The sequence below is a fragment of the Anneissia japonica genome, unplaced genomic scaffold (genome assembly GCF_011630105.1).
Source record: "Anneissia japonica isolate Jap-2015-1 unplaced genomic scaffold, ASM1163010v1 scaffold287602_len1038180_cov171, whole genome shotgun sequence".
Classification (NCBI taxonomy): Eukaryota; Metazoa; Echinodermata; class Crinoidea; order Comatulida; family Comatulidae; genus Anneissia; species Anneissia japonica.
The window spans coordinates 108,866-136,210 of NW_022734061.1; the positions used below are offsets into that span (position 1 = coordinate 108,866).

The 27,345-nt window shown below is 33.5% G+C and overlaps 1 protein-coding gene across 1 annotated transcript in view; it reads right to left on the reverse strand.

Moving 5' to 3' along the window:
* LOC117116301 (twitchin-like) overlaps positions 1-26,963 on the reverse strand; it is a 71,651-nt gene extending 44,688 nt beyond the window's left edge. Inside the window, exons 1-20 of the mRNA XM_033260323.1 lie at positions 26,840-26,963; positions 19,920-20,080; positions 17,905-18,053; positions 17,074-17,104; positions 15,052-15,356; positions 12,218-12,553; positions 11,758-11,791; positions 11,265-11,375; positions 10,746-10,930; positions 10,026-10,337; positions 9,347-9,513; positions 8,736-8,809; positions 8,121-8,287; positions 7,865-7,892; positions 7,017-7,492; positions 5,876-5,944; positions 3,242-3,343; positions 1,853-1,959; positions 1,544-1,682; positions 692-709 (exon numbers count right to left, since the gene is read on the reverse strand). Coding sequence (XP_033116214.1) covers positions 692-709; positions 1,544-1,682; positions 1,853-1,959; positions 3,242-3,343; positions 5,876-5,944; positions 7,017-7,492; positions 7,865-7,892; positions 8,121-8,287; positions 8,736-8,809; positions 9,347-9,513; positions 10,026-10,337; positions 10,746-10,930; positions 11,265-11,375; positions 11,758-11,791; positions 12,218-12,553; positions 15,052-15,356; positions 17,074-17,104; positions 17,905-18,053; positions 19,920-20,074 — 2,965 coding nt within the window. The 5' untranslated portion in view covers positions 20,075-20,080; positions 26,840-26,963. The remainder of the gene's footprint in view (positions 1-691; positions 710-1,543; positions 1,683-1,852; positions 1,960-3,241; positions 3,344-5,875; positions 5,945-7,016; positions 7,493-7,864; positions 7,893-8,120; positions 8,288-8,735; positions 8,810-9,346; positions 9,514-10,025; positions 10,338-10,745; positions 10,931-11,264; positions 11,376-11,757; positions 11,792-12,217; positions 12,554-15,051; positions 15,357-17,073; positions 17,105-17,904; positions 18,054-19,919; positions 20,081-26,839) is intronic.
* Between the last annotated feature and the right edge of the window lie 382 nt (positions 26,964-27,345).

Here is a 27,345-nt window from a genome sequence, read left to right on the forward strand (position 1 = left end):
AATTAATCAGGTTTTTGTGAGCAATATGGAACACTTGAGTGCATAACATTATTTAAGGTAATGGAAAATGTTGCTCTAAAAAATTTATTATCAGAGGGAAGGGGTGACCATAGAAAACCATGTTGGTGCCAAATACTGAAGATTACTGAGAGTGATTGAAAGTAATGGTAAACCTTGTTCAAGTAGATCAGTACTTGACTTTCTAGAGGAACATGGGCTAGACATCCAACAACTTGCATCATTTGTTTCTGTAATTACAATTTGATGATATCAAGAATACTTTCTGAAATATGCTCCTGTTATTTTATTAAAATTAAATATATTCATGTTTTCAGTAAAAACTATTAGAGGTGATTTGATTATAATATTCTTAATATATTAATAATTTGCATAAAAAGTTAATGGAATACAAAAAAATAGTTTCTAATCTATTCCAGAAATACAAAAATATTTAATATATCACATACACTAAAAAATAAGCCCAGAAAAAGACTGGAATTCATAGCATGCACTATATACTTTTTTAAATTGCAGCATTACAGAAACTTAAAGAGGTAAAAAAAGTGCAAGATTAGGTTAAACATTTAGCAAAAGAGACCTAAATGGGTTTTTTTTATCATAACCATAGTTTAAAAAAATCATCATTCCTATAGTAAAAATAGCAAAACCATTGTATTACCACTCAACTAACCTTTGACCGCAGAGGGAGCTAATAAAGAAAATGGATATAACTTTTTTATAAAAAAAGTTTCAGCAAGGTGTTGCAAAAATACTAGAAAAACTTCAGCAACATCAGGAGCATGTTTAAATCTTTGGCTAAATATCCCATCAACAGAATGAGTAACATGTTAAAACTTCAGCAGAATATATTCCATCAACATCACCAACAGATATTACAATAACAACAACATGAGTAACATGTTAAAACTTCAGCAAAATATTCCATCAACATCACCAACAGATATTACAATAACAACAACATGAGTAACATGTTAAAACTTCAGCAAAATATTCCATCAACATCACCAACAGATATTACAATAACAACAACATCAGCAACATGTTAAAACTTCAGCAAAATATTCCATCAACATCACCAACAGATATTACAATAACAACAACATCAGCAACATGTTACAACTTCAGCAAAATTTATCTACAACATTGGCGACACATTAAAAAATCAGTACGACATTATATCAACAGCAATGTGTTAAAACTTAAGCAATTATATTACATCATACAACTTCTTCAAAATGTTATAACTTGAACAAGATATTACATCAACAACATCAGCAACACGTTACAAAATCAGCAAGATAACACATTGACAACTTCAGTAAAATGTTTCAACTTCGACAACATTTATCTATACTGTAAAACCACTTTAAGAGAACAAGCAACATAACATATCTGTAGGCGTTCAACTCAATTTTACGATACATAAAGGTTATCAATTTCATAACAAAGACCATACAACAGAAGGATAAAATTTTTTATTTTAAATACGATAATAATTAAAATTATTGTGAGCAAACCTTACCTGTTACGCTTAATGTGAACATGCGTTCATCTCTACCATTTTCATTTTCCACTCTACAGGTAAAGTGACCGGTAGCATCAACTTTGTTGGCTTTTCTAATCTCCATGATATGAACATCCCTTTGTGCATGATACTTAAGCTGAATAAAATTTTAAAAAACAAGATTTCTTGAATATTTGTCATCCTTTTTATGCTTAAATGGCAACTGGCAAGTGGTGAAAATACAGAATCAGGTAATTTACTTGGAATTCGCTTAAAACAACAATATCAAAATTCACGATAAAAATGTTTAATAAGTATTTGACTTACAAAGTAGCGATCCTTCCAGGCATTCTCGATTTTGGTACCTCCCTTCAACCACGAGACTGTTGGTTTTGGGTTTCCTGCAACTATAGCTTCAAATTGGACCGACTGACCTGTTTTGAAATGTCCAAATACAAGTGTTAGTTTAGTATCCAAAGTTCATTCACAAGTTTAATTAAGTCTCTCATTTTAAATGTTCACAGCAGTGTAGGAATATTGTGTACCGTTATTATTGATTTATATTTAATGTAAAATAATCCTCTGAATGTACATTAATTCATGTTTGTAAGCCTTACAGACAATAAGGTCTTGATGACAATGAAAATAAAACAAGGTGGGAATATGGTAAATTAATGGAAAAAAACCATAAGAAAACCCACTCCAAAAACAAAGACAGATACAAGAGTCACCAAATCACATAGAATTGGAAAATGGCAGCAGGGTGAAATCAAGACATGTCAGCTTCATATAATGTTACATCTCACTGAATCAAATATATGTAAAAAATATATTTAGTAGCATTTTTTTGGCTTGCATCACTTTTTAAAGAGTTATTTTATACTCTCTTTTTACACTAAAGGTAGACACACACTGCACTGACATTACGTTGTCAAGCGCCAACAAAGAGCAAAGATGAATTTTTCAGCCTACAGTCGTACAATGCAATGTGTGCCAGCTTAGCACATTTTTCCTTATTTTTACGAGCTTCAGCACCAACTGATAGGGCTTCATCAGGTGTAGTGAACTACAAAAATCACTACAATACATCTGATGAACAAACTACACATAGCTAAACTTGATGAAGCACCATCCGTTGGAAAGACAGCTAGTAATACAAAAATAAGATGTTGCTACTTAACCTATTTACTACAGATACTAACCAACTTCCACTAAATAATAGGGCTATACATGAATGTAAACTCCTTAATTTTTGTTTTTGAAAATGGCAAATCTTGAGAGTGGATGTAAATAATACAAACTTAATTTTGTGTATGTCTCTAGGGACAAAGTTTTTTTTTTTCCAAATTTGCTGGAGATTTTGATGATATAATACAGTTCTTAGGTTATCATCTTTTATTGTTATGCACTTCTTTGTATTATTATTATGTTATTTATGCTTTAAATAATCTACTGATGATATGTCATTCCACCTGTTTTAACAAAATATTTTAAATGTACATTCATGTTGAATTATTTCCGATATTATATTTAATGTGAATTTTATGGTAAACTAAATAATGGTAAAAGTAAAAAAATAAGATATATCAAAGTGGAAGCAGTTATGTTGATTCAGTGAGATATGACATTTTATGATACACAAGGTTTTAGTGAGGATGATAATTGGATGGAGTAGGGGTAGGGGGTATGGGACATGGTGAGGGCCACTCATGTTACCTTCCGCAACTTGAGTCTTAGTTGGACTCATTTTGAAGCATGGGTTTTGAGTTTCCGATTGATCCCCATTCCTGTTCCGAGTTGGGGATTGCTTTGGTGAGCCTGTTTTTAAGTTGTAAAGGAAGATCATGTAGAAATTTAAAACAATGTAATAAATAGTAAGCATGGTACTGATTCAACCAGTGAATGAAATACAAGATACAGGACCTATAAAAAATATCTATTAGGATTTATAATTTTGAAATCAAAAGAATATTCAGGTACTAAAATTATTATTAGATATAGACACTCATTTTGTAAAAGTTAATTTCAACTCATGATGTTATAATCAAGTTATAATCCCTTTGCCTGTATGTTGATCTCATTCAACAGTTAAATCAATGTCACAGACATGTGCATTGCCCAGGACGATACCTTCAGTCACTTGTGCTTTACATGGACTCTGCAAGAAATATGGTTGTCCTGAATCTTCTAATTCATCAATGGACTTCCTGCTGTATGTATAGCCTTCAAGATGGACAATATATTCATCAACCAGCATCTTACTAACAAATCATTTCATTGGCTGCTTGCACTTTATGTGAATGAAATGGTGTGTACAGAACTTAGGAGCAAACGATGAGAATGACGGTGGTGGTAGTAGTGCCAATGATAATGAATATGTTAATGAAGATGATGATGATGATGATGATGATAATAATGAAAATGATGATGACAATGATGATGAAGATGATGATGATTTCTTATAATGATGCTAATAGGATGTGTACTGTACTAAAAATAATGATAACGGACATGATTTTGTAGACAATAATAAAATGATGAATCTTTGTACTCAAAGTTAGATCAAGTTGAAATTGGAAATTAGACAAATGTATCTATTAATAAAAATATAAGAGCAATCTTAAGCAAATGAAGAAAAGCAATGTAGACTGTTGACCAGCTAGCCAGCATATCTGAATGTAAGAGCATAAATGCACAAAAGAAATCAAATCATATACACTGTAAAATAAACATATAAACTGTCAGAACCAGTAAACAATAAGTCCATTATATTCAGTGAATAGCATTATCTCAAAGAAAGATACCACACCGCTACAAAATACACTTTAAGTGAAACTTACACAAAAAGATTAATTATACTTTAAACTGTTTTTGTATATCTAGCAATTTGTTCTTAGGTGAATTTTTCTATGCTTGTACTTAAAATAAATATACTATAGTAAACACAACACTATAGAAATGAAATTTTTCATTATTAATTGCCAATTATAAATAATCATAAACTGATTTGGAGAAATTAATTCATTTGTAGATTTGACTTTTCACTTGTATTGTGGTAAACAGTGTATGCTGTAATTACACTTTGGAGCAACTGCAAAAGCTTTCTAGGATGTTAGGAAATGCAGTATTTTATAGAGCACAGCAAGCTAAACAAAAATGACAGCATATGCCTTAGCTGGTTTCTATACATCTTCTAATAGCATATTTATGTTCATCCATCATACTTTATAGAATGTGGCTTAAGCATAGAATGCACTATAGCTCCATCAATCTCAAAGATATACCATCTGGTATAAGTGATAAAAAAAAAACCTGTATGACATGCAATTGTCTGTCTAATTGTATCTAATGACAGTAGCAGAATTGGGTGTCAGTTGAATTTGCTTATAAGATTTATACACAGATCAAAAAACAAATGCATTTTCATTGATTTGCAGAACTTTTACTACAGAAATCTTTAAAATAATTACCATCAAATTTAATGGTCTTGGCAAAGAATAGAGGACTTCATTAATTGACATGAGCAATTTTTTCTCTATACCAATTTTCATTTGAATGTTATATTCTTAGCGCATCAGATGGTATATCTTTCTTCACACTCACATTGCCAACTGTACAACCAGTGATGCATGTATGTCAACCTACATAAAGGGATGCTTTACATAATGGGTGGTGCTGCATACAGTAGTACTAACAGCTGATCACAGAGTGTAGAATTCGTATTTATAGACATAGAAGCATGAAATATTTTAATGGTGAGCCAACAAAAAAATATGTTTGAGAGCCGCATTAATAGTCTGTCCACACTGTGAATTTTATGTGAAAATTATCTGTAATTTAACCATATATAAATGTGGTAGTATATATTGAGAGTAGGCTAGGATGTGGGGGTGTGGATCCCCCACCCCAACGGCAGCAAATTAGTTCAACTAAGTGGGTTAAAAATTTAAGTTTTCATTAGAATAGAGATTTAGTTCCGCATTCACAATTGTTGCACCCCTCCCCCAGTTCCACAATCTCAAATTTCATAACCTTCCACCTCCCAGGATGAACCCAGCCTACACCCCTGATTATCACACCAATATATGACAACGATGTCATACTATTCCCATGGCCAAATCACAGGTATATTATACTGTATGTCACATAAAAAGTGATATGCTTGTAACATGTACCCATATATGGATATGTCTTTTCACATCCATATATGGACAAATCACATATATTTAATCACATGAAAAATTGACAGTGTGGACAAAACTTGATCAGATGAAAATGATCAGATTATATGGCCAATGGTATTATGCACAATGAATTCAGCTATTCACACAACACACAGTGAATGGTCACCTCGTCTGGAATCGTTAGACCCTCTGCGTCCAGTTTGGTTGTTCGTCAGTGAAAGGTTATCCATTTTCTCTACATGACGGTAAAATCATGGCACTGATTACGGAACGAGAATTGTTGATGTAAAGACTAGCTTTGAGAAACATGAGGTAATCAATGGACCTTTCCCCAAAACCTACCCCTTGGACATAGTTGAGGTCCCACAAAATGACAGCGTAAACATATGAGATTACCATCCCAAATCCAGCCTACAGTGGCCAAATGATAACTGGGTAATTAACATATTGAAATGCAGCAATATTGCATACTTTAGTACAGAGAAGCTGGAATACTATTACTCATAACTTTGGCAATAGGTCGATTCCAGTAAATGACCTTTATAAGTCAATTTTCTTCTTTTGGTCACTGATGCTTGTTTTGGCATGGCAAGCCCATATGTAAACAGATGTGTTTGTGGTGCAAAATGTCTTGGACAAGCGCATATTCCTGGTCAGGCTTTGAGTGGTCAGTTGTTAGAGTTTGGTTGACAATCCAGAAAAAGGTCCTTACTTTGGAAACCTCATCAGAAAATTGTTTTTGCCTATTGAATGACATTTAATTTCAAACAGAGGTAAGCTAGCTGGGAAGGCTGAGTCTGAATCAAAACAATTGGTGTACATGCATGGGTTTATAAATGCAAGCTAAAGCTTTGCTGGATTTTCATTCTTTGATGAAAAAAAAAATTAAATTTAAAAAATCAATATTGTCAGAACCCTCATTCAGGTACAAGATACATTCAGACATCTATTTCATTTACTTTGTTGTAATGACGTATCTTGCAGAGAAATGTAGCATATATTAACATTGCACTTTAATAAATTGTTATAATGTTGTCTAATCTGTAATAAATTTCTTGCTTTTTCATAAACTTTGTTGAAGAACCATAATTATCAAATAGTTGATTGATATCTTATTTAGACTACATGGTCATATACTTTTATACAAACTGAAGTAAAAATCATCACTGTCTTAGTTGTATAATAACATATATAATCTCCTATACTGTTTTTTCTTGCCTGTTGGACTGTGGATGGACTGATGTGTTAAGTATCTATACCAGTAATCTATAAACATCAAACTTTAAATGTAAATAGTTGACTCTTACCTAATTGTTCTTGCTTGCTTATAGTACCATTTTCAACAGGTTTATCAGTTGGAACTTTGATTTCTGGTACCACCTTCGCTGGTGATCCTTTACCTGGTGATGGGGCTTTTTCTGCAGGTTTTTTATCTACAGGTGCAACCGTCTCCTCTTTTTTACCTGCTGGTGCAGCATCTTTTACACCTGGCGCTGCAGCCTCTTTCGGGCTCACCTTTTTAACCTGTATTGGTTTCTCTTCAGCAGGTGGTGCCGCTTGTTCTTTAGGTGCCGCCGCCTTCTTCTCAACTGGTTTTTCTTCGACAGGTTCTGGTTTTCCTGCGGGTGGCTTTGATTGCTGTTTAGCATCTTTCTTCACTTCAACTGGCTTTTTTTCAACAGGTTCTGGTTTACCTGCGGGTGGTTTTGACTGCTGTCTAGCGTCTTTCTTTGCTTCAACTGGTTCTTCTATTATTTTTTCCAGTTTCTCTTCAGGTTTTTTACTGAAAAATACGAAGATAAATATAACAATAACACAGTCAATAAAATTCAAGTCAAAAAATGCACTTTTGTATCACTTCTTTATAACCAGGAGTTGAAATTTCATATATTCTAGGTTAGCAAATTATAATTTATGTAGATAGTTGTAACACAAATGTAATAGTTCCCAAAAAGAACAAAATGGTTGCAACTACCTATATACATAGTTGCAACACAGTAGTCCCCAACAAGAACAAAATACTTAGGTAAATGTAAAGGTAGGAGAATATTGGCCACTCAACTCACATTGTGTAAAAACCCAGTGACACTGGCAAAGAGGGCCATAACAATTATTAAATTCAGCTCAAACTAGCTTTATTTGAATTTAAACTTACCCAGGTTTAGGTGCTGGTTTTGATAAATCTTTAATAAAAACAGAAAAATAAGTATTAATACCTTGTGAACACGATATTTTGAAATTATCAATGTTATCACTGCCAACATAATCCTTATCGTCAGTTTATCATGATTATCACTACCTGTTCTGTCATCATTGTCTTTATTATCAACTTCACCTTTATCAAAAATATCAAATTTATCATCATCACTATCATGTTATTACTATTATTATACTACTTTATCCTTATCCACCTTCAACATAAACTTCACAAATAGACTTGGCTTCACTGCAGGAGTTTAAACCAATAACACTGTAGTCTCCGCCATCTTCTGGAAACACTTCTTCCATGTACAAGACGTACTCGTCCCCGTCCTCTCTCATCTCGTAATCGGGCGATGGATTTATCTGCTTCCCATCACTAGTAAGATAATTATTTTAATTCTTCATCTTAAAGTAATTAAATAAATTATTATAGGATGATTCATTGACTACTAGAGAAGTACTAGTTGTATATCTTCTGATGTTGAAATTGACTTCCTCTAGTAAAGAATTTACGATACATGAATTTGGCCCTGAAAGAATCTTAAAAGTTACTCTGATTTCAGAGTGTTTTAGAGTGTTTGCAACTGTTGTAATACAAATATTCCAAAATGAGAGTTTATTCACCCTCACAAATACTCGAAAAAAATCTTTAAAAACACAATTTTAAAATCAAAACTTAACGAAGAAGTAAATCTCATGACAGACATCATATCACGTTATTTGAAGTAAACTTTCTATCAAAAAATTACTGTACTGTATGCATTCTTTAAATTTTGAAAAAAAGGAAATTGTCAAAAAAATAAAAAACAATTTTAATTACTTACAGAAACCAATGAACCGCGACAGGTTTTGAGGAAAATTTAACTCGAAGTGTCAAGCTATCACCATCTATAAGGTCCTGAGAATGAAAAGATGAAGAAAAAATGTCAATTCCTTATTTGGTCATCTTCAGAAAGATAATGATGATGGTACTGATAATGATAATGATGGTTATAACAGCAATAATGATGATGTTGATGAATAATAATATCCCGATTATAGGTTTAAATCATTAGTATCATACCATAAATATTGCAGCAGTAATTGAAGGTTAGAACCTCCTAGATACCCATTTATATTCCTGGGTGGAGAGAGACAACCGTAGGGGAAGTGCCTTGCCCAAGAACTAGTTAAGTACACAGCAAGGATCCAAGCCCCTGACCATAAGGTTGAAACTGAATGGACCTTTCCACTTGGCCCCTCCTCCCTGGATATTGTTGTAAACAAAACGGCAGGGTAAATGTACATAAACATGTGCACTTGTGGGACAACATGTGTGGTTGTAGAATACATGACTGTTCCTAGCCCTCTTCTGATTGGTCAATTGTTAAGTTTGGTTGACACTCAGGAACGGTCCATTGAGAACAGCTGCACTATTTGCTCCCACAGTACATACCTGATCCTTTAACTGTTTAACAACAGTTAATTTCTCTTCAATGATCTCAGTCTCTGTCTCAGTCACTGATTCTGAGTAGTCTTCAATGACCTCTTTATGGCTGATGAAGTCAATGTGAAGAGGATTTAAGGTATTCACCTTAACCTTTTTAGGCTTTCCAATTTGCACTAAAAATATTGATAAAATAATAAGAAAAAATCAAATACATTTTATTATAAGATAAATTGAATTGATAACTATTTCTTCAATCACCTCTAAACTTTCAAACTATCTGAACTCTTGCTCTACGTCATCTGTATTAAATGACACAATTTTCAACTCAACTTGTGAAAAAAAACGGGTTTAATTTGAACAATTATCTTGATACAGACCCTTCGCCATATCATATCTGGAGTGGAGTTGAATAGCTTAGTGGTTAAGACATGGGCCTATGAATAAGTTTATAGGTCCATGATTAAGATGCTTGCCTTCCAATCCCAGGTCCTGGGTTCAATTTCCATCACAGTAAGAGGATTTTTCTCACAACTAAAATAATGAGTCTATATAGAGCATCTTGTGTTTATGTTTGTCTAGTGTAGAAATATGCCACTTAGAATAGTAATTAAGTTTGCTGCTTGCCATACCCTTGGCCTATAGTATGGCCTAAACCAATTAACAATAATAAAAAAAAAAACCTTACCCTCAAAGCTAACATTAATAGTGGAAGTTGCCTCTCCTTTCTCATTATCTACAACAATTCTGAAATTTCCGGCATCACTTGGCGTTACACCAGTCATATCCAAAATTAGGATGTGAATTTTTCCCTGAGTTTTTTTCTTAATCTGATACCGACCACCATCTACTATCTTCTTGTTTCCAAAGTACCAGTTGATGTTAGGTGACGGCTCAGCCATGACTTTGACTTCAAATATCAGATGGCGTCCATCATCCTCTTGCTTGATTGTCGGTTTCTCGATGAAGGATGGCGCACCTTCTCTGCTGCCCTTTGTGACTAAAGGATAAGCAATATAATGCAGCATGTTATGGGTTCGTTAGAAGAGAGCAGCTTACCTCTGCTGACTAAGCTGGTGGTAGTTAAAAAAACTTTATCTTTGTCCCCAGTTCAATTACACCAGCTGCTGCTCTCAGAGACAGAGAAGCAGTTGATCTTGTGTGCGTTATGTTATGTGCAAAACACTTTTGAAAATATAAGGGATTGTTTCCAAGTGTACTACCCAACTCACCACCAAAAGGACCTCCCTTGAATATTTTTGAACTTTCGTGGGCTATCGTTGATGTATTTCACACCAAAGAAATCCAAACCAATTTGGACTTTTATTCCCTACTTCAGCTGAAAGAATAGAAAATAATCTTACACTACCAGAGAACAGTGATTTCACTGTTCCCTGATACTACTTACTGTTAAAGTTTAGGTTGATTGTTGAGGTACTGACACCCAGATCATTCTTGGCTTCAATTTTGTAACTACCACCATCATCAGGAGTAACTTTCTTTATGTTCAGTGTCAACACAAACACATTGGCACTCTGCTTGATATTAATCTTAAATCTCCCACCATCCTTAAGTGGTTTGTTGTTGAAAAACCTGCAATAAAATACAAATAATCCTTCCAATACTTTAAGGAATATTCTACAGGAAACACTTAATAACATGAATACAAGTAGAGTGCATCCTCCCCTCTAGTCCAAGACCACAACTCAAGAACACTAAAGTATTTCAAAGAGTTAAATTAATCTATCTAACACTAAGCTAAAGCCTCTATGTGGAAACTGAACCCTCAGAGAACTCCACATTTTTACGTCCCAGAGGTGGTCTTGAATTAGAAGGGAACTGCCATCACTTTTCTCTCAACAAATTATAGAAACTTTTTAATAAAAACATAAATATTTTTATGTAAGTGAATACAAAATAAACTTACCATGCTATACTAGGTTTAGGATCAGCTTTCAAACTTGCTTCGAAGGTGAGCTCATGTCCGTCCTCTGATTGGGTCATAGTGGGCTTGCCCAAGAATGTAGGAGCAGTGCCACTAAAAATGCATGTGGTTTGACATAAATATTTTATTATATCATATATAAAAAATAAATGAAAACACTAATGATATTGCATTATGTGTATTCTTTATAAATTTTGCTATGGATGATTTGTGTTTGCAAAGTAAATCTAAATACATTCATACAGAATGAATGAAGATACTTGCTTTCCAATCCCAGGACAAGAAATTGATTCTGACAATCATTTCCAAATTTTTCTGTAATCAAATCATTTAGCCTGGTTTTCCTTAATACTTCAAAGTCCTCAAAGTTTGTTTTTTTTTGTATTTTATGACTTTTTTATGACTTGGAAACAACATGGATATGTTTCAATTGTACATGGGAACTACAAGTAACAGATTTATATATAGTACTTACGGTGGCGTCTTGTCATTTGGAACATCATCCGCTGCTGTAGAGGGTAAAACAGTCAAAAACTTAATAGCATTTTCTTAAATTATCATAATACTCACCTAATTTTTATCTCTTAAAGTTTAAATATTAAGTTGGATTAAAATAAGAAAATAACAAATTTGGTGACAACAACTATGACTGTTTGATGACTAGGGACTGAAGGAACAAAAAGAAACAAAACCCCAAAACAAAGATTACAGAACAACAAGAATAGGTAGGAAAGGCAATTTAGTTAATATGAATGTCCAAATTAAGTTCAGATTTGCAAGGATAGATATAAAATACAGCATTATTACGGGCACCAAAACTACACAAATTTGGGACAAAAATATTACAGAAAAATACAGAAGGTTATTGGAAAATTGTTTTTAAATAAATCACTCCTATATACATTTGAGTTATTTCAAAAACACTGCAATCTTACTTTCAAAATTTAGATCAATAGTAGATTTGGATTCGCCCAACTTGTTTTTAGCGACAACTTGATATTGCCCGCCATCCTTAGCTGTCACATCCGTGAGAGACAGCATAACAAAATAGTACCCTTCGTCATACTCAACCGTCATCTTATAACGGCCGCCATCCTTAATCTCCTTGCCATCTCGGTACCAGGCCAGCTTTGGCTCAGGGTCAGCAGTCAGCTCGCACAAGAAACTTATCTGGCGTCCGTCTTCTGATTGGTTGATCTTTGGCTTCATAGTAAAAGATGGAGCACCGGTCCCGCCTACAGGGGGTGGTACCGGTGGACTCGTTTGATCAGCTGAACACAATGATAAAAGCACACGTAATGGATAACACATGTACATAGCTTGAGAGAGAAGGTACAGTATTGGCACAGGATCACCATATCAGAGGTATGCGCACAAAGTCATCATACTGAAGTCAATCCATAGCAGCTATGCATCCACAAGTGAGGTGGCATTGTAACATTCACAGAGAAATAAAATTTGATAGTGTACAATAGGGTATATAGTGCATGTAATCAATCAAGTCCATATGTTTTTTTTATTCTCATGCAATAGTCAAATGTGTTAATAATCAACAAATTCCACTAATTTATGATGAAACGAACAAATTAATTGATTTAATAATCAGGGTAATACCAGGAATGTTAAGTATATAGAGAATTTTTTTGGCATTATGTGCTTATAAGACTGACATTATTATAAAAATCAGTAATAAATGTCCCAAGATACAGTCAATCATGACATCATCACTATTATTCGAAATGTTGTTTTCCAATCCAAAACTGTGCACTAATTTTTCATTAGTCCACAATTTTTTCCATGCATTAATCCATTCTATTCGTATAATTATTTCCACTAGTGTATGATATGCAACCATACTAATTGCTTTTAATGTAATTTGGATATTTTCACCAAGAAATTGAATGAGTGTGAAATTATTTTTAGTAGCTCATTTTATACTTGTACTCATCCTCTTGTATGCCTTTATTGGTGATGCAAGTACCTCAGGGTGTGAGGATGTGAGTTTGGATCAGGAATGAAATCTATTCAGTGACATCACAGATGTCCAACTGTGCCAGGTGCAGGGAGAGTTCATGAAGAACAGGTGGATATTACACCTACTGTGCTGTGTGCCCTTCATCCTCAATCCATAGTGTAATGTGTACTCCTTAGTGTCAGACATAACAACAGCATATCATAACATATGTATGCTCTTTGATATTCATGCTTTCTAGTGTATAGGGGTTAGCAGAGTTGTGTATCCAAGGTCAGGCCAGCAAACCCACCACTACCAACCATGTAGTGAAAAAGAATTATAAATAAGTCCAGGAATTGGTAACATTATTTGAGTAAAAACCATCTTTGAAAAAAAACTTGATTATATTAGAGTAAAACTGTAGGCACATACCAAATTGAACTTTGGAAATCTTTTCATTATATACTACATTCACAAGATTGTTATTCTATTTCATACAAACAGATAATATAGGAGACTAAAAATGCCTTAAAGTTGTTCAAGTTACCATTTTAGTACTGGCAATTTGGCAATTAATTGAAACAGGTTTATAGTGAGAATTTAATACACTTTAGGTCTAAGTGGTGGCTGGGCTGCCAAAATCTGATATTTATAATATTACCTGCTTGGGTGTAATCTTGTTCCTGGGCTTAGGTATTATTTTTTACTTGAGTCTAAACAGGAGACGGGTCCACTACAATGGACCTTTCTCGGTTGTCAATCAAACTTAGCAACTGACCTATCAGAACAGGGCCAGGAACATGTGCATTTCTAACAAGGACGTGTTGTTCCACCAACGCACGTGTTTGCGTATGTTTTAATACTGCCATTTTGTGGGGCTTAGCGGAAATGTCCATTGCAGATAGACAGTTGGGAATTGGGAAAGTTCAAGAGGATTTTAAAAAAGGGTCGAACCAAAATGGATGGCACCCACCACCCATAGGACTCCCTGATTACACAAATGCTACCTATATACAGAAAGTTTCCTTTTAAGAAATGTTTCCAAATTATTATATTTGAAGATAATAACGTTTTATTTCAATCTCAAAATCAAGGTTTGAGAACCATTGCAATACGGAATGAATATCAAAGAACAAATATACCAGCTACAAAAATAATAATATATAATAGTTAGGTAAAATTTTCACAACAAATTAAAACATTAAAATGTTTATAAAAAGTGAATATTAATAAGAAAATCTTGTTTTCCATACATAAATCACCAACAAATATCACTGATTACAAAATATTTTTAAACAATTGCAAACACAGCAGTTTAAAAACATAACATTAAAAAATACAGCAAAACAAACCAGAACATTAAGTAAATAAATCAAATGTTTAGGAAAATATACAAATGTATAAACCACAACATATTTATAGATATATGTTTTTTTTTTAATTTATCTATAAAAAATAATATTGGATTCCAGTACTAAGAAACATTTTCAATGAATATACTGTTACTATAGCTTTTAGATAATGTTTACTATTTAATATTTATCAATACATTATATCAAATATAGAGGATTATGAGCCCTAAATCTGTATTTGCAACTATCAATTTACTCAGGTAGCTGATTATATTTTCCATAAGTGTTTCAAATAATTAAATTATGTACTATACTCTTACAGGTATACTGTATATTACTGTAGGCCAACATATTATTTTTATCCGAAAACTTAACATCCCAATTGATTATTGCTGCTAGATCGACTACCTTCATCCAAAAACATGAAATTAGCCTCACTAATCCATAATAAAATCAGACTTACCTGCAAAGTTTAATTTGATTGTATTTGTAGCTGTTCCAAGTTTGTTTGTTGCAATAATTTTATAATCTCCACCATCTACCTCAGTTAGACTGCTAATTTCTAAAGACAAGAAATAATACTCTCCATCTTCATCACATCCTATTTTTAATCGTCCTCCATCTTTCAGTTGTTTATCTCCTAGGTACCACTTGATGTCGGGCCTTGGGACAGCGCACAGTTCACACTCAATCGTTAGTTTAGAGGCATCTTCTGACTGGCTCATTTTTGGTTTCATCGTGAAATTTGGTGCAATTCCATCCATATCCCTAAAAGGAATTGCATTGCAAATTAATTCTTGTTGCTAACATGAAATTGTAATGCTAATTATCTATCCTTTGAAAAAAATAATTGGTTACGAATAAAGCCCTGTGCAGACTATCAAATCTTATTAAACAAAAACATGTGACATGCCTAAATATGGTCATGATGACATCACATCATGACCATATATAGGCAAATGAAAATTTGATAGTCTGGACAAGGCTTTATTCGTAACCAATTATTTTTATCCAAAGGATAATAGAGGATGACTACTTTATGTTTTTGGTAAAACTGTACAAACCGGACTACGTCTATATTTTCTTCTTTTTTTCTTTAATAATAGGTTCCCGGCCATGGATATGCCAATAGCAAACTTCATCACTTTACTAAGTGGCAATCCTTTCACAAGAGAAACATATAAACAAGATGAAAAAATCCTGTTGCCATGACATAAATTGAACCCAGGACCCTGGGATTGGAAGGCAAGCATCTTAACCACCAAGCTATTTAACTACACTCAGACAGCAATTAATTAAACAAGTAAAAATAGTTCACTTAGTTTGAAATACCCAACTTTGGAATTTAGCATGCCTGCCTGTATATAAAATATTTTGTAATGTGATCACCAACATTCCAGCATGTGCACCATGGCATACATGAGTATGCGCTCGGCTGATTATCAAAAGACCAGAAAAAAAAACCCATTACTGTCATTGTTGGTATCTTCTTGTTTTTCAAATGATATTGATACACTGCCCTCGTTATGTCATTGTGAACTACTAAAAAAATGCAGTGACTGATAATTGGTATCCATTGACACAGATATCATTACTAGATGTACACTCACTGGGAAAATATTTTGTATGGTAAATGCTTATAAATTAGAAGACAACAGTTGGCTCATATTAATGCATTTACAGATTCCTGCAGTATATCATTCACTTTTGGAATGCAATTTTGACTACAGGTAATAATAACTTCGAATAATTTCATTAGGTTGAAATGTATATATTGATTGTAGCATTCTTAATTAAGTCTACAATCGTTATAATAACATTTGAAGAATTTATTTTCAAATAATATGAATGTCACTCCAAAAAATGACAAGACCATTATATTATTATATTCTATATCAGAAATAATATATAATATAAAGAGAAACTATTACACAGTATATGGAGCATGGAGATTTTCTCTATGGTACACGTTACCAGAAATCATAATTAATATGTGCATATAAATGAGGCAATGATGTAATTATCCCATCAGAGTAAAGCAGATATCATGATGAGAATGTATATTGAAAATAAACATTTTAAACAAAGAGTAACAAAATGTAAATTAGGGCAAGTTATCAGTGTAAAAATAAGAATAATGTACAGGAAATAAAATAATCAATTACCTAACTAGAGAAACAAATTTAATACTTAGAATAAATGTTATTAACAATTTATTATGTTATAATATTATTATTATTTAGGTATTGTGTTAAAAAATATTAATTTTTGGATCCATAGTGACTTTGTTGAATTTAAAATTTTCTAACATATTTGGTCTGATTGTATGTATTAAAAAAATTTTGTTGCGTTTCGAATAATACTTAAAAATGAATAAAGATAACTTTGACTATTGTCATACTTTGCTCCTTTTTGTATATACCTTTTGTGATAATAAAATTCGCATTTGTTTTTACGGCATATCGCATGAAATTATAATACTTACTTGCCAGTAGAAGTTTGTTCTTCAATAACACCTTCAAATAGAAACAAAATTAATGATAATAAAGTTAATCATAAAATATACTTAAAAATGAAGTAAAGTAAAATAAGATGAGCTGATTAGGCCAATCAAAAACAATAAAAACTGAATGTTGGATTCTGAGATTTATTCGGTGTAAACACCAAGAATAACCTACAAAAGTCTAGAAGAAGACTTATTTTCAGTGGAGTCCTTCTGGTGGTGACTGGCCAGTACACCGAGTGACAATCCCCTACTCTTTTCGGAAAAGTGTACTGCGTTCTTTAACGTGCACATGGGTCATAAATGCACACAGGACCAATAGTCTCATCCAAAAGATGGTGCACTATTGTAACTTGTATTTCAGCCCTCCAGCTGAAACACAAGGAGAGGCAGCGATGGGAATTGAACAGGGGACCTACAGATCTCCACGGTTCAGTACACACAGTGGCTACTACCAAATTAGCCGACTGAGCAAAGCTGAGCGATAGATCTATTATACAATACCTGAGATTACTGTATTTTGATATTTTATACACAACACTGTCAGTTCCTTTTCTAAAGTCTGCAGTACAAGTACACTTCTTCAGATAATAAAACCAATATCAAAGTAGACTTACCCTACCTGCATGAATAAGTTTCCCCTTCTTTTAAAAATCTTTAATTATAACGATGTGTCTGAATGTACGGTTCCAAACGCTATCTTGGTATTGATAAAGGTTTGCGGTTGGCAACAGCTAGGGACACTTACCATTACCGAGATAGCGTACAGTACTATATTCAAATCCATTGCCTAATTTGAATGAATGAACTTACCCCCGAAGTTGAGGGCAATGGTGGCGGACGTATCGCCATGCGTATTCTTGACGCAAACCTTGTAGTTGCCTGCATCACTTTCACTGATGTCATTAATTTCCATAGAAACAATGTAATCTCCTCCATCTGGCTTCACCTCCTGAGTATATCTGAAAATGATACTCAGAGTATTTATTTCTCATCTATTCATCAAAGTTGGTACTTACAGTATTATCATCATCTGTTATGAATGTTCATCCTATGTAGATTAAGCATACAGTATGTCCTCTAGCTTTTTCCACAACCTTTCTTTCGGTGGTCTAAAAATTTAATTGTGTTTCATACAATTCTTCATAACTCCCTCTCCTTTCACCCAGACGCCAGAGGCACTGGCAGCTCCCCTCTCTTAGATCGATGAGGTTTCTCCGATCTTCACTTTCTTGTTTTGTCTTTTTGATATTTTCAAACAAACATTTTAATGGATTGTCTGATTTTTATGCTATTTGGTTTTAGTCTGTTGAAGTTGCAAATAATTTGGCCGCTGGGCCAGGAAATATAATTTGTTTTTCTGTGAATTTTTTGAAGTGTAATATACAGTGATATCGTTTAATAATGATACATAATTTTAGATTTGTTGTTTTCTAAACTTGGATGCATCCTACATTTATTACAGCCAGAATTTTGGTATTTTCAATTTAAATATTTGTTTAAATCATACTGTACTGTAGTTAAAAATAACGCCATGCTTATTCATTTTTTTTTTTAGGAGAGACTTCGCACAAATATTTCAGGCAGCATTTATTTTGGTATTTACACAATCAGTTAAAACAAGAGCAACCGCTCACTGGTCCTCGTGTTAAACTGAGGTTACCTCCATTCAGCATTTAACGCTTTATGTATGCACATTTCCGATGAGGCTTTTTGTTGACACTATTAAAACATGCTTTAGTCATGGAGGAAAGCTTAAATATAGTACACAGTGGCTAAGTTATTATTTTGGGTTTTTTGGGTCACAACCTTTGGTTCCATAGAACACATCGCTAACCGACTGCACCATCCATGCAACATGTACTATAGTATTAGTGGTAATGGCAGTAATGTACAGTCCTTGCTAAAACCCCTGTTTTGTAGGTGCATGGGGCACTCTGGGGTTGAACTTTTAAAAAAGGGCCATGCATTTAATGTGTACAAAATTTCCTGCACGTCTGTTCAAAACTGACGATCCAGACTTTAAAGTTCTTGTAACAACAGGAACAAGAACAGCAGTGTGGTTCTGGAGTCGCAACGCCACTCGTTATTGTAATGAGGATTAATGTGACATTCGATTTTTTTCGATGGATGAGCGAATAAATTTACCTAGGCCTAGCCTACAGATAGTGGTTGAAAACCCACTATCACCTGTGTAGCACAGCACACTTGGCATGTGGCCTAGCCTAGGTTTGGCTAGGGCCCACCTTGCCCTTGGGCCTTAGCTCGATATCATCTCTCTCTCCACAGACAGGCACATGACAAGATAAAGTGTCATAAATATATAAAAAACAATAAACAAAGCACAAAACTGAGCCCAGCTTGTGCGTAAATCTACTTGCAATTAAGTTAATACTGTAATAACAAAATATCCAAAATCACAAACTACACCCGTTAAGGGTAGTATACAGCTGACAGTAGTCTGTAAGCATACACACGCGCGATTGTTTATGTTTATGTGTTGATCATTTTGTGCCACCTACGTTGAAAAACTTTTCGAAAACTTCAATCACAGCATGGTAATTTTGACTCCGTTTTTTTTTTTTTTTTTTTTTTTTTTTTTTTTTAAGCATTGCAAATTATCTTAATCAAGTAGTACTTCATTCTAATTGGTTAATTGGTCTCTAGACCATACATTACGGATACATTACGGATCTGTCAAAGATCTGTAAAATAAAATCACCAAACCACGATATCTTGCATTATTACCTCATAAGACATTATTATATCGATAGGCATACTTATTTAGGCCTAAACAACTATCAAATAAATATGGAAGCTTTGCCTACCTTCCAGCATTTTTGACTTCTTTGTTGTTCATTAGCCATGTGACAATAGGGCGGGGATCTGCCGCAACCTTACAAGCGAATGTTAGTATTTTACCGTCATCGCTTTGGCTTATGTAAGGTTTCTTAACGAAACTGGGTCCTGTATCTTTCACCATGTTTATCTGAAATAAAAACAAAACATATACCTAGGCCTACAGTTGTATGGTCTACAAACAAACATTATGATGGTTAACCTTTATTAGCATATGAGCTCTGTTGGGAGAACAGTGAATTATTATACTGAACAGGAATAATAATAGATGCGACATTTATCGCATGCAATAAACTGCCTTTACAATTGCATTGTATATTATTACCCTTGTCACAGATTAAACACTGGAACACATCTTCAGCTCCCTGGAGAGCACAATTCCATAAGCGGCTAGAATCAATGCTTGGTATTAGATCCTACCAGGTACTCACTTACTCCTTGGTGAGAGAGAGTGTGTGAGGGGAGGGAGAGACAGAGAGAGAGAGAGAGACAACGTAGACATACGGTACCGTATCTATTTCATTGTCAAAGGATACGTTAGCGACTTGCACAGTACAAGATTCCCCGACCTCGAGGGATGAGAGCCCGGGTGAGAATCGGAGACACAACCGTTGTGCCAATTGCTTCCACAAAGAATATAAATTATTAACTTATCAATCAATCCATATTGTTTAAATAGGAATTGATAAAGCATCATTTTAATCGACCGAGGTGCAGTTTCAATGTCATGTCCCCTATACATGTAAAAATTTATCAGCCCGAGACCTATTTCGCAATTGAAACATAAACATTTTCGAAATTCGCTGAAGTAGACCTATCAATCGGTGACCTAAATTTGCAAGTATAGGGTCTATGTGCTCCGGAAATTCAACGCAATAATTCTGAAATTTCAACTGAGAGTGATATGGTGTGATACAGGAGGAGGAGAGGAGGAGGACAGTAACATCAATGATAATGTTGTTTGATGACGACGATCATACATGATGAGAACTATCAATTTTACACGCCCTAAGGCCGTCTGTTTATACTTCAACGATAACGATAACGATAAAAAAGCGTTTGTTCATATAGAAAACCAAAAAATAAGAGAATTGTTTACACTAGGACGATTCGATAACGATTTATCGTGTATATGATAACAAAATATAACAAATCAAATCAGATGACGTCATAATCATGGAAAAACGATAAAACCATTGTTACTACTACGATTTTAAAGTTTTTCCATGATTACGACGTCATCTGATTTGATTTGTCAAAATAGTTGTTATTACATAACTGATAAATCGTTATCGAATCGTTCTAGTGTAAAAACTTCTCTTATTTCTTGTATTTTCTATAGGAACAATTGCTTTTTAGCTTTGTTATCGTTATCGTTGAAGTATAAACAGGCCTTTATTCTGAATATAAATTTAGGCCTACTTATTAAAATATTTATAACAATAAAATAATAAATTGCTTATTCGATTCCTCTATAATACAATATATTCTGAACATGAACTAGAAGAAATTATCAAACACCTATATCAATCTTCAATGCCTACTCCTTTATTCTGAAATACATTGTGTATATCATATTATCTATTCCACTAGGTATACCGGTACCGTAAGTCTCAAATTCACCTTTTGTTTTAAATTTAGAAGCAGTTTTTATTTTAAAGATTAATTTATATTACATGACTCTTTATGAGCCGTCTTAAATTTAGCCGTCCCTGAAATATTTTGTTTCTGTATAACTATTCAGGCCTAATAAATGTTATTTATTATTTCATTACGTATGTACCGTGTATTTTGATAAATACATGAATATGTAAGTGGTGGTAAATTTTCATGCAAAGAGATATAGTTGTAATGATGGTGATAATGACGATGATGATGATGATGATGATGATGATGAAGATGATGATGATGGTAATGATGATGATGATGATGATGGATGTTGGTGATCATGACGATGATGAAGATCATGTTTACGACGACGAAGATGACGATGTTCGGAACCCTGCGACGCTGAATTCATACCAGAACTGAGTTTTATCACGATTTCATACGGTACAGACAAATCAAAAATTATTATAAAATAGTAAAGGACTCTCAATGCATATTGTAGAAATTACATAACCCTATACTTCATTTCGTTAGTGTAGAAAGATAGGCCTAATACACTTTTTTTATATATATAAGAATCAGTAAAATGTTGCCCAAGCTCAGTGTTCTTTTTTGCCGATTTCAGGCTCAAAACGTTCTTAATTTGTTCTTATTTTTACACACTCAAACATCGAAAATTATTATTTTACTGCAGTATATTTAATTACTGTACTGTACTGTAATAAATAGAGTATTGTATAGTATTTCGGAGTCACCTACCGCACATAAGGTACAGATAAAGTTTGTTTGTTTTATATATATATATAAAAATAAAAACCTTAGTTGACATTTGACCTCAGCCTCAAATTTTTTCTTATGTTGTTCTTAATTTCAGCCTCAGTGTTCTTATAAAATGTGTTCTTATATTTAAAAAAAAAAGTGTACCAGGACGATGTCTGAATATTTTCGTCACTATGTAATTTAATCCATGTGTGGATTATTGTCATCATCATGTATCACCATCACTACCACCATCGTCAACACATCATCATCATAATCAGGCCAAAAAGTGATTGTGTTGTTGTTTCTTTTTTTTTTTTTTTTTTTTTACTGCAACGAAAAATAATCTTTTTGCTTTTAAATATAGATTTTAAAAGTCTTTGTTGTATTTTTGTGTATTTTCTAATTTCAAGGCATAAACACAAAGTTTTGGGAAAAAAGAAAAAAGAAAAAAAACCTACCGACCTACCTATTTTTTGGATTTTCCCAAAACATAGCCAACACAACAATTTTTTGTTTTGGCCTCATCCACCAACACACACCACCACACCCACCACGTAATTACCAGTACTAATATGATATTTAGGCCTATAGATTTGAAATTATATTTTGGTGAGGGTATTTACTATTTGCTGTTTACTATCATACCGTCTAGTGGTAAACAAGCTGGTAAATGACAAATATAGGTTTATAGAAAGAAGTAAAATTAATCTTCCACCTCCTCTAAGGCTTTGACAACAATCTTTCACATTGTCATTATTCTTATTTTCCATAGAAAATGACTGCTTTTTGTAAAAATAGCAAGTACTTTTTTCATGAGGTGTAACTAGCAATTAATTTTATTTGGCCTTTGGGAAGCTGTGCTGGTTACAATATAAATACATCTATCCACATAAACGGTTTAAAAGTTAACAGTTACAGTGTTGATTTAAGATATAAAACACTATTAATATAAAATATTATAAAGTCATAATAATTGAAACGAATTCGAACCAAATACCCTCCAATTAAAAATCATAGATATTGTGCTGAAGAATTAAAATTTCATAAAAATATTGAGATTAAGTTTTCGATATGAAATTAAATATACTCATAAATTACAAAGAGTAAACACTATTATGCTCTATATCAATACTAAATATTATAAATCATAAGATATATATTGAAATAAATTCAAACTAAAGGCCCTCCGATTAATAACCATAAATATTGTGTAGAATAATAAGGCTTAAATACTATATTTAAAATACTGAGATTACGGTTTTCGATATAAAATAAAGCTTCTCATAAGTTACAAAATTACACAAAATGATTGATTTATTTTGATTTTAATTAATTTGCCTTCAGCTTATTTTATTATAGATGCTCTCCATATTACACAACTATTTATGGACACGAATGCGTTGCTCTGCATGCCAACAAAATCATCATAAGACACACAACCGTGTCACTGATTAATGAAGATCTTGTAGAGGCCTGGTGGACGAACATAGTTAACATTCCTACACACATCGCCATTCATTGAGTAGATATAGGCCTAGGCAATGCATCGAATTGCAAGGCTCCAAACCCTAGAGGTCTGTTTATTACGTTCGAGAAAGATAACCTCGACCTTAATTTTATAATTTGACATTTACTATATTTTATTATATATTATATAATCTTTATCTTATCTTTAACTGTAGGCATACTTTTTAATTTTACATTTTATTATATAGGCCTATTAATATATATCTAATCTTGCAAAAACAAATAGATAAACCCGGTTTTTGGTGTTCATTTTTTAACACTGTTGGGTGTCGAATAAATACACATGGTAAAAAATCATATCAAGCATAGGCCTACTCTTCAACAAAAAGTTCCCCTTTTCATATTGTATAAAAAGTGTCTCTGACGGGATTCGTACCTATTACCTCTAACTATCAAAGCGAGTGTATCACACCATTCCGTATGAATTCAGAGACGTTTCTTGATAGGCCTATAGATGTCTAGAATCCGGGGCTGCTTTATAACAATAAACGCTGCACGGTACCAAATTATTTTCACAACAGCGGGCCCGTAGCCAGGTTCTTCCAAAGGTAGGGGGGGGGGGTTTCTGGGCATGAGGTCCACAGTTGTAGCCCCGGTGGGGTCGGCGAAACCCCCAAAGCAAGAGGATTTTTGTGCTTTTTGGGTCTAAATAATGCTATAAAAGCAGATATATTTGAAAATGTCTGTGTCTGGGTGGGTCTGCAGTGCATTAGTTTGGTTGAAGGACTCATTTGGGAAATTTAAAGAGGGGGTTTCACCAGAAAAGTGGGGGGTTTGCTACAAAAGGGGTGGGAGATTCTCCCGAACCATAGAAACCTCCCCTGGATACGGGCCTGAACAGTCAATTTATAAAATAAAGGCAACATAGAATGTAAACATTCAGAACTTTTTGACTTTAAATAAGTGTTGTATATTATTTAATTCGATACTTTGATGAGGTATTTAAAAAAAAGGAAACACGTGTCTGGAATAAACAACTGATGCCCAACTTTTCACCTGCTAATAGTTGGTCAATTTAAGAAGATGACAGTGCCATGCGTTTTAACCCTAGTTTATACCCCATTGGTAAGTCTAAGGAAATAGGCTCCCTGCGGGAGCGTGTGTCTATGCCATATACTACGTTTACTAATAAAATATCCACATGGGATTCGGTTATCAGGATTTAAAATGTGTGGTGTATTTTGTTATAACATTTTGTACAGTAATAAGGCACTTCATATAACACATGACCCATTATGCACCTGCACCGAATTTACTAATTCGCCCGATGGAGCATAGAAAAAAAAAACAACGGTCACTTGCTCTTTAAAGAGCCATTCACACAATATGACGTCATTCATCAACGTTTTCAAAACCCACTTATCGTTATTCACCTTTTGAAAATATTAGTATTCCTAAGTTGATGAGCTCGCAGCCACTTTAGTAGGCCTATAAACGAGCGACTGATCTGATGTAACGTGCCACTTTAATTTCATTTATTGCTATTTTATATTGAGTAGCTCAAGAATCAACAGAGTTGCTTTATTTATTCACTTTCTGATCCTGTCAAGGCGCGAGGACAGACCCGTGAAATCCACCAATCACAGCTGTCACAACTATCACAGCACACATCAATCCACACTTTTCTAAAATGTCACACACTGTAATTCCAATTGCCTTATAAGATAATAGCTGTTCAAGGTAAAACTGACAAAATGTGATCTTTTAAGTCCTTACAGTACTTTTTACATGCAGTCGAAAAACCACAATTCGTCGGGGAGGGAAAAAATATGTGTTCTCTCATAGATTCTATCTATAACATCGATTTAAATAAGCCTTTAAAAGCCTTGATTGTCATATTTTTCGGGGCTTCACCCGGCCTCTTTCGAAAGATTTGCTAACTGGCCAAAAATAAATTTTTTTATTCCGAAATTACCATTATTGGCGGTCGGAGAGTTCGCTAAACAAGGCATAAAAAAAGTCTATGCCATGCCTGTGTCACAAATCTCGGAACAGTGTCGCTTTCTTCGGATATGCCCTAATACTATAATGCCTTAATTTAGGCCCTATAATGAATAATCATAAATGAGAAAATATATGCTTATCCTCAGGACAAAATTAAAGTTAAGTTGAACAATTAGGCATAAATTGTTTTGTTTTGCGGACTAAACTATAATTAGCTTGTCGTTATTGACAAAAATGAAAATTAGTGAAACTTGTGTAGGCGGTAAAAGGTATTTAAGAACAAAAAGAGTACATAAATAAAAAATTATATATATATATATATATATATATACATATATGTTTTATGAATTTTATATAATTCAATACAAATTTAGATAGAGAATGCCTATTTGTAATTATGAAATATTGAATAATACATTTTCTAGGACTGCATTTGAATCCCATATGAATGGCGAATCACTCAACCATGAAATACTAAATAATACTAATAATAACCATGAAATACTAAATAATAATAATAAAATAATAATAATAACAATAATAATAATAATAATGATAATAATAATAATAATAATAATAATAATAATAATAATAATAATAATGATAATGATGATGATGATGATGATGATGATGATGATGATGATGATGATGATGATGATGATGGTGATGATGATGAATAAGTAGACCTAAATCTATACAATACAAAATACAAAACACGACCCAACAGACGTTCCTGATAGGTCATATTAGTAAAGAGATAAATGTATACAAAAATTGTCTAAAAATATATCCATGTTGCTGAATATTTTAAGCCTGAAAACTTGATGATACAACCTGGAAACTCATGAAGCAATATTGAAAGAACGATACTGGTTTCCTAACATAGCGGCATATAGATTCATTTAACATTCCATACGTTCTCTGGCACAATTCTCTTCCTTATAATACAATTTCCAAAGTACGGCTAGTTCACAAACATCGAACTAATTATATAAATTCAATAATGCGAAAATTTTCTCAATGAAGTTTGATGATATTATCCTCTTACCTGCGTAGGGGCATAACGCACGGATCAAAAATCAGCGAAGTGTACAAATTTTCCAGTACGAACCGTTCTTCTGTTATTCTACGCGAATACCAGAAGTTACAGTGAAGCCTGGGAGCCGGTTCACTGCATCATGCCTAGCTCAGGCTTCATCAGCGATTTGGTATTTACCATATAAGGGTGGGCGGTGTGATCGCGCTTGCCTTTCCCAATGTCAGAGAAAAGATGGACCGGTCTTGCCTTGTTGGTGATTTAATTGTCAACCATGGCACGTTTTGACTGACCCTTTGGCCTTTGGTGTCGTTATGATTTTTTGCAACTCAATAGTTTATACTGTATACAATGTTGGAAACGTAACGGTGCTAAATGAAGCAGCTATATAGACCTATTCATCACTGTCCTTTAGGCCTACGCATCAAATTAATTTGATTCGTACTAATAAGTTACGTTTGTGTCGTCAGTGTCCAGCAGCCTTATAGAGTTTGTTATTGACATGATGCATAAAAAAC